At 31.7% G+C, this 8,946-nt stretch overlaps 1 protein-coding gene across 3 annotated transcripts; it reads left to right on the top strand.

Moving 5' to 3' along the window:
* On the top strand, positions 4,691–8,537 carry LOC109357749 (transcription factor bHLH123-like). Of its 3 annotated transcripts, XR_002108886.1 has the most exons (8): positions 4,691–5,267; positions 5,660–6,188; positions 6,918–7,025; positions 7,143–7,208; positions 7,455–7,520; positions 7,619–7,672; positions 8,141–8,478; positions 8,524–8,537. XR_002108886.1 is itself a non-coding variant. In XM_019601783.1 (7 exons), the coding sequence occupies exons 1-7, from the start codon at positions 5,005–5,007 to the stop codon at positions 8,288–8,290; spliced, it is 1,236 nt and encodes a 411-aa protein (XP_019457328.1). In that variant the 5' UTR covers positions 4,691–5,004; the 3' UTR covers positions 8,291–8,487. The 3 variants fall into 3 exon arrangements, 2 of the variants coding, with proteins under 2 accessions (XP_019457328.1, XP_019457329.1); XM_019601783.1 differs by lacking the exon at positions 8,524–8,537 and having other exon boundaries at positions 8,141–8,487; XM_019601784.1 differs by lacking the exon at positions 8,524–8,537 and having other exon boundaries at positions 4,693–5,267; positions 7,619–7,669; positions 8,141–8,487.

The raw sequence follows: 8,946 nt of genomic DNA, 5'->3' as shown, positions 1-8,946 counted from the left end.
CACTACAAGAATTTTGTTAGCTTATAGATAAAAATTAAGTTGAATTTAAAAGCAGGAATATAAAGAACATGGTGTAGGATCAGAGATTTGGAAAGAATCATAGTCCTTGAGACTCTTTCCAAGGTTGTTGAACCATTTGGCAGAGTGATTGTAATAGGTTTAATAAAGTGAAATGCATCAAACAAATTTAGATTTGGGTAGACATGGTCAGTAGCACCACCATCCAGAACCCAAAATGAATTGTTACTTGTGACTCCTTGATCCTCTTCATCATGAGTGTTGTTATTGTTCTCCGCTGATGTAATAGTTAGTTGGTTATGTTGTGTCCATTGTTATTGCTACTAACACTATGTAACAAGGAGGCCAGTTGAGCATAGTGTTTTGGGCCAAAGTTGTACCCTCTATGAGTGCTGAATTGATTGTCTGTAGGTTCTTTGGATTCATTGTTGTGTGAGTTTTCTTGTCTTGGTTCTATGGCCATGACATTGTTTACAAGATTGGAGGATTGCTTCTGTTTGTCTTGTTGTGTGTTGGGTGGAAAGCCATGCTTAAATAAGCATGTTTCAATTGTGTGTCCTTGCTTATTGCAGTATGTGCATATTTTGATACCATTATTGGTTCTATAACCTCTTCTTGGGAATCTTGTCTTGGTCTGTGATGTACTACCTCTACCTTGATTGTTTCTTTGTCTCCAAGCTTGAATTTGGTTACCAACACTGTTTTTGTTGCTTGTTGAATTGAACAACACGTTTGAATTTACCTGAGCAATGCTTGCTATTTGGCTATCTTGTTGAAGCAATAGAGTACATGCCTTGTTAATGGAGGGGAATGGCTCCATAAGTAAAATTTAAGCCTTTGTTGTATTCAAATCATCACTTAGTCCTTTTAAGAAGCATACTACATACTCATTTTCTCTGTATGTTCTGAATGTATGCATTAGGTTGCATGAGCATTTGATGTGGCATGTGCATGAATGCATTGGTCTTAGTGATTCTAACTCATCCCATTGAGTTTTCAGATCAGTAAAGTAGTTGGACATTCCTATGCCACCTTGTTTTATTGAATGCAACTCTTGAAGCAAATCTGACATCCTAAAATAGTCACCTTTTGTGAATCTTTCTTTCAAGTCGTTCCATAAATCTTGGGCACTCTCAATATAGATGGTGCTTTGGGTGATTTTGGTGGACAAGGATATTATGATCTAAGAAATCACTGTGGTATTGCAGCGTTCCCATACATCATAGCTTGGATGATCAAGGCCTGGGTTTGTGATTGTTCCATTAACAAACTTATATTTGTTTTTGAACAATAAAGCTCTCCTCATGGTCCTGCTCCATGAGTGATAATTGGTGTCATCTAATGGTGGAGTTACAAGAACTATACCTGGATTTTCTCCAGGGTGTAAAAAGTATGGATTACGCGGATCCATGTTGCTGAAGTTGGTTTGAAACTCTCTTTCTTGTTGTGTTTCTACTAGGCTGCTCATTGAATATGACATTGTTGGAATGAAAAGGTGAAATGAGTGAGCCAGGAGAGAAAAGGAAGGAAGATTGGTGTTCTTGGATTTTTGCTAGAACTCTGGATTATCTTGTGTATGTGCAGCTTTGGTTGATCAAGATTTTCCAAAAGCTCTTGATACCATATAACAAGTTTGAATTCTTTATGAATAACATCTCATTTTATTCCAAATGTATAACATGCTTTACATACAAGTTTGATATACAAGACTTGGTTTATAAGGCACCACTCAACTAACTTAACTAACTTCTAGACTTAACTAATTTTTGTTAGGAAAAGTGTGAGAACAAACAAATACTTAATCACAAACATAACTCAGAAAATAAGCCTAGACTGTTTGTTCCTTTCTCAAGCAATCTACCCAAGAGACATTTGTATGCTCCAAACAGTTTTGGCAAGTATGCATTGTGTGCTAAGGATTTCCTGATATGCTAGGCTCTGTTCTTCAGCTTCAAGTTCCATGCTTTCTCCTCCAAGCCCTCTTCTCCAAGCTCCAAGCCATCTAGCTTATGTTCCAAGTTATCTGCTCTAAGTTCCAAGCCATTTGTTCCCTGGTCCTGCTTTCCCAGTGCTTCTGTCCTTTGTCCATTGCCTGCAGTTTTCCTATACTTCAATATTCCTAAGTCAACGTTTGAGTTTATTTTTAAAGTGGAAAATGTAAGTAGCAGCCTTTAGAAACAATGGTCTATGTGGATGGTACAACATGACACTTTGATGAACAATAGCTTCGTTACTTTTGGTCAACAAAGTGGGTGGTATTCATGAGTGGATGCTGTTCAGTATGAGTGCTACGCGAGTCGAGGACAAAGAAACAATGGTCTATGTGATTTGGTATTAGGAACTCGAGAATTGTGAATAGAGATGTTTATATGTGACGTTAATTTTTTGAAGAGTCCAAATTTTTAATATTTTTGAATTAAATAACTAAAAAACTTGTAAAAGATTATGTGTTGAAGTTTCTAATAAATATCATCTATCCTACTTTTCAGCCCATCAACTCAATTGAAAAGTGATATTTAAGTAAAAAACAATCATAAAATAGAAGATAATTTTTTTATATTATTTAATGAAATGTGATTGACTTGAAATACTGAGATATAAATTTTTTGGGACATTTCATTCTTATGACTGTACTATGGATAATTTAGAGAGGAGTTTGAAGGGGTACATATTGTAACCTTGGATTAAAAGTTATTTTTTATATAGCCTACTAATAGAAAAAGCAATTATTATTTATATATAAGAGTTTTTATATTGGCAACACATGATTTTTCTTTTGTTAGGTGTCTCCTCGCCTAAGAAATTAATCTCCTTTGGACTGTATAATTGTCCTCATAGGAATCAAACTTTTGACATTTTAGATTTGACAATATAAATATAATTTTGAAAACACAATTCATAAATCATTGCATGAACTGATCTCTTTTAGTCCAAATCCATTAACCTAAAAGATTATATGCAGTAATGAAAGGGACGAAGGTGATGAAGATGTAAAGGACAAATCTATGAATTTTCTCTCTCCCATAATTGAAGAAATAAGAAGACAAAAGTACATAGTTTAGATTCAATATAATAAGAATCAAATTAAAATTTGCATAGAAAATATGGATGAAAAACAATAACCAAATGCAAGAAATACATACAAAGATTGCAAGTTTGATAAATCACGAACAGCTCCACCTATCTTCAACCTTGACATTTCCTATATTATAAATTAAGTAAGAAGTTAATGTAGATATAAATGCAAGCAACAATAGTGAATCAAAGAAAAATAAATAAGGCAAAATAAGATAATGATTCACCTTGTACTCGAAAATAGAAACCAAAAACTAATAACTTGCTTGAAGAGCGAAACTAAGAGAAAAAAGAGAGTAAGAGAAATAAAATACTGAATAATAATAATAAGTATATTATTGTGTGTGAGGTTTTGTTTTTAAATATGCAAAGATTCACGCTCACTAAAACAATCAATTTTTGAATATATGACTTTTAACGACGCTTATTGCAAGAAGTGTTGTTGACATGTCACCTTTAACAACACTTATTTAAGCAAGCACTGTTAAATAGATTCAAATCAACAATGTTTGCTTAGAAAAATGCTCTTAAATATAAAAAATCTTCATAAAAAAATTAGTTGTCATATTACGTTCAACTTTTGATAATGGAATCACAAATAATATAATCTATTACCAAATATTAGTTTTTGTTGTGTCAAATCATATTCTATTTTAATAATATTGGTTGATGCTTTAGAATATTTGTTTTGAAGTAATAAACAATTGTAATTTTTGTATATATATGACCAAGTTGTGTTATATATGAAAAACTAGCATGAGTTTTTTTTAACAATTTGGATTATTTTCATGTAATGTTTACTCGAGTTATATCTTTCAAAATAAAATTAAATAATTTCATAAATACATATTAAGTAATAACTAAAACAAATGTTTTTTGAATATCTGACTTTTAACCGCGCTCATTAAAGCAAGCGCGGTTAAATTTGTGACTTTTAACAGTACTTATTGTAATGAGCGCTATTGATATGTCATATTTACCATCACTTACTTAAGCAAGCACTGCTAACTAGATTCAAATCAACAACGTTTGCTTAAGAAAGTGATGTTGAATATATTAACCAAACATACAACAACACTTCGTGAAGAAAGTGCTGTTAAAGATATATCCACCTATCAAATTTAATAGCGTTCGTTTAAAAGAAAGCTATTAATTATATTCCATATTCTATTTAACAACGTTATGCTAGAAAGCATTGTGAAAAGATCATTGTTAAATGGGAATCAACGCAGTGATTATTAAGTAAACATGAATAATATACATAAATAATATATATTAAACTCATAGAACAAATATAATATATAAATGATTTAATATTTATATACTGACAGTGAATGTTTTTTATACTGTCAGCAAATCATATACTATTTAGATGTTAAGTATTATTGAATTTCAAACAAAAATAATACAAATTAATGGTAGATAATTGACTAACAGTATATAAAACTTTACAGTTTAAACTCATATATAAAAGATATTTATTAGAAAAATAAACTTATAGGTATGTGAGTATGATCATACATGTACTCACCTATAAATAAAAATATTCCTCTTACTTAACAATCACCCTTTGAATTGTCAAATTGTCAACTAAATTTTGCTTAGTCGGCTACTCTTCTCATTCATTCTCTTTACAACTTGTTTTTCTCACTTGCCAATATAAATACTGAGAACCTGCAAATCTTGTCCATATCAAACTCATCATTCACAAGTACACATAGTGAATAAACTCATGCTCCCAAACATCACAAATTTACATCAACAAATCTTAATTTTTATTATATATTTTCTCATCTATTTTATATATTATATAGTGAATGCTGAATCAATCAACATCAACATCAGCTTAGCTATATATATAAGGAGAATCTACATGAGTAGAAGCTGTAGCATTTGTTGAATTCATCAACCATGACAGATGATCAATTTCAAGCTAGTGGGAACTGGTGGGATTCAGCTAGGAACTTGAGATTTGAAAGTGGAGAATCACAATCTTCATCTTCTTGCATCACCAACATAGGTAACTTTACTTGGCAACAACAAGATGTTGCAGAAACTACACAGAAGCTTGAGCCTCCAAATCATCATTCTGCCACTTCAAGTGACCCTAACATGCATATGATGGATTTAGGCCTTTCATCTCAAGCAATGGATTGGAACCAAGCATCATTGCTGTAAGTGCACTTTCTTTCAAGAACAAAAAACAAAACCACCCACATAAACAAAATAGTTTCTTTATTTTTTTAATCTTTCTTTTCTTTCTCTTTCATATTTTGCTAATTAATTGAGCATCATAATTTAAATTGTGATCAACAATCGCAATTACAGTTAAAATATTATTATCGGAATCAGGAGAGTTTATGTAAGCATATCATTATTACAATTGTGATAGATTGGTAATATTTTTTCATAATTTCCTATGATTCTCACAACATAATGCTACTCTCTTAATCATAATCATAATTTAAAACCATGCTTAACATGATAAAACAATAAATCATCATGAGTGCTGAAAAAATGTGACTTGACAAATTTGTTGTGTTTGCTTGATGCTGGTATATTTAAGAGGTGAGAAAGCTGCAGAAAGCAGTTTCAGGTCCATGCTACAAGAGACTATGAGCTCACCAAGAACAAATATTCAACAAGAAAGTGGGGTGGGGTTGTCTCAACAAGTTCAATGGAAATCACAAAAGCTGTTCACTGAAGAGTATTCAACCAATGAATTCAAACAAGTGAATAAGGGTTTCTCTTTGGATCAAAACCAGTTTACACCTCAATATAGCACTGGGGACAGCAACCTGACAAGCCAAGCTGGTTTGCACTCAACTTTTCAGGTTGATTCCTCAGCTTTATATGGAACACCATCATCAATATTACAAGGAGTACTATTGGGACCTGACAATAATAACAGCTCCGTGAATTTTCCATACCCTAAAAGTTATGGATCTAACTCTTCTAATCATGAGTTGGTGCCTTCTTGGTCTAAAGTTCCTCAGTTCTTGAGAGCTTCATCTCCACCAAAACAACCACCTAGTAGCTTCTTTCCCCCATTACAAACCCCATTCTCCATGCCAAATTTTGATGTACAATCAAAGGTAACTAAACACGTCATAACATATCATGATGATTTTTGCACATCAGTTTTTTTACCCCATCTTCACACTTCACAGTTCACACCATTTCCAAACAAGTAATAAAATAAAAATGTTCTAACTGGCACTATACTATTGTCTTATTTCATCACAAATAAATTGTGAAAATAACGAAAACGTTTGTAACAGCGGTATTTTCTAATTCTTGCTGCACACTTTTGCTTTCAGCACTGCTTGTGCTAGCTCAATAAATTTTTCTTTTAAAAAACAAAGAAACGAAGATGTTCCATCTACGTGAAGGAGCAACATTTTCATGACACATTTTAGATTTACAGTAAGAATGTCAATCTTGTCAAAAGTGTCACTCTTTTGTACTATGTACTTATAACAAGACCTTAATTGACGATAATGCTTAAAGATAATATAAATAGACCAACATAGAGGGTGAATATCACTAGTTTTGTTGCATATAGTAATACTTTATATTTTTAAGAAGGTGAAATGAATAAATTTTAATTATTTAACTGGACGATGATGATTAAAAGTTACATAAAGATTATATTAAAAAATAGTTAGATACATTTTTCACCTCCCATAAAAAACGTTCTCAAATTGATGTATTTACATTAAACCTTATTATATATTGATATATGTTATATCCGGGTTGAATTGAAGCACATCATTTGATGAAGTCTACAGTTTCAAATTCATACATACACTTATGTTTTGCAGAATATATCTGAAGTAAGGGACTCAGGTACTGTGGTAAAGAAAAGTGGGAATGAGTCAGCATCCAAAAGACCCCGGAACGAAACCTCATCTCCTTTGCCAGCTTTTAAGGTACAATAAGTGTAACTAACCCTTTAACAAGAAAGGAAGCTTTAAACTTTTCATCTTTACTTTTTTACTTTGAATCCATAAACATGGATATGAAATGAACCTGTAGTTTCTACTTAGGTGAGAAAAGAGAAGATGGGAGACAGAATCACTGCACTCCAACAATTAGTGTCACCTTTTGGAAAGGTGAGCTTCTCATAAAAATAATCTGTTAGATCATTATTATATTGTTGGATCTATGTAACCGATCTCATCTAGTAGTATAAAAGTTTAATTGTTGTTGTATATAATCTCATAATCCTATGTGAATGATCATTTCCTTCGTGAGTTTATGTTATTAAAGTAGAGGAAAAAGAAAAGGAAAAGGAAAAATAACATAGTATTGTGATACTAATATTGATGTGTTTTAGAATATTTGTTATATTGTGACAGACTGATACAGCCTCAGTGCTATCTGAAGCCATTGAATTCATCAAATTCCTCCATCAACAAGTCAATGTAAGTTCCATTAGCCATTAATCTATTCTTATTCAAAAAGCTTAAAATAATAAGAAACTCCTACCTCATGGATATACATGTTTTACATTTTTCTATAGGTTTTAAGTGCCCCGTATATGAAAAGTGGAGCTCCAGTACAGATTCAACAGGTAGTATACTATATATTCTTATGTTCCACAATAAATAAATTAAGTATAACCTATAGAAGAGTAATAATTACCTTTTGCTGATAATATTTTGAATTTCGAATTTCTGGACAGCTTTAAGGTTCTACTAGCATTTAGGAATTGACTCTCTAATGTGAGATTTTTATTTATTATGGGTTTTATAAAGATAAAAATAAATATAACAACCCTAAATATTATGGCAATGAACCCCAAATTATATTGTGTCCTCACAAGCATTTTAACTTTCTTCATATTAGAATTATGACAAATTTAGCATAGTTGTATGTTATATTTTTAATATTATGATTTTAATTATTTCTTTCACAACTTAACTTTTTTACCTCCGACACTAACTACTTGTCTCATGAAATCTAATATGAGAGAGATTCATTCCTATGTGCGCAGTATTGTGATAAATGTTACAGTGCATTTTTTATTTTCCTTTTGATGCAGAGTTCTGATAAATTTAAAGAAGAAGAGAGTCCCAAACAGGATCTGAGAAGCCGAGGGCTGTGTTTGGTTCCAGCTTCTACTAGTACATTCCCAATGACTCATGACACAATTGATTTTTGGACTTCAACATTTGGAGGGACTTCAAGATAATAATAGATGGAAAATTGGAGCACGGAACCAATACTTTGCAACTATCACATATCTTATGAAACTTGGCCAAGTTGGGAATGATAGGATGAAAGAAAAGGAGAAACATGAAAGGGGACAAGGAAGGCCACATTAATATGTAAAGTTAGTTGATTCTTTTTGTGTGTGGAAAAAAAGATAATAAAAAAAGAGTGAGAGAGAGTGGGAGGAAAATGTGTTGAAAGAAGAAATAAAAGGGGAAATGAGCCTCAAAAGATGAACAAGGATCTTCTGTCCTAAATAGTATCCTAAATTATCTCTTGTATAAAATCATGTTATATTAGTTAAAAAAATTAAATATTTACTATATTTCTTGTTTTTGGTTCAATATTATTGGTTTAGGATATGATTTAAGATATCATTTGAAATAACAAATTCTTATACAAAAGATAGGTCATTTGTTGGGCCACCTATATTGGGACCATTGGGAGGACAATAAGTTATGCTTAGAAGGGTGGGATTACGAATGAAAAAAGTTGATGAATATAATATAGAGAAAGTGCTTACTCGTTAGACTAAACAAGAGGGAAAATTTGTTGTTAGTAATAAGATAAAAGGAGCTTTATTAATTTTATTGTTGCTATATTGTGAATAGAGCTGGCACTACCTTTATTTCAATA

The sequence above is a fragment of the Lupinus angustifolius genome, chromosome LG10 (assembly GCF_001865875.1).
Source record: "Lupinus angustifolius cultivar Tanjil chromosome LG10, LupAngTanjil_v1.0, whole genome shotgun sequence".
Taxonomy (NCBI): domain Eukaryota; kingdom Viridiplantae; phylum Streptophyta; class Magnoliopsida; order Fabales; family Fabaceae; genus Lupinus; species Lupinus angustifolius.
Note: the sequence above shows the minus strand (reverse complement) of the source record. Positions and strands in the feature narration are given on the sequence as shown.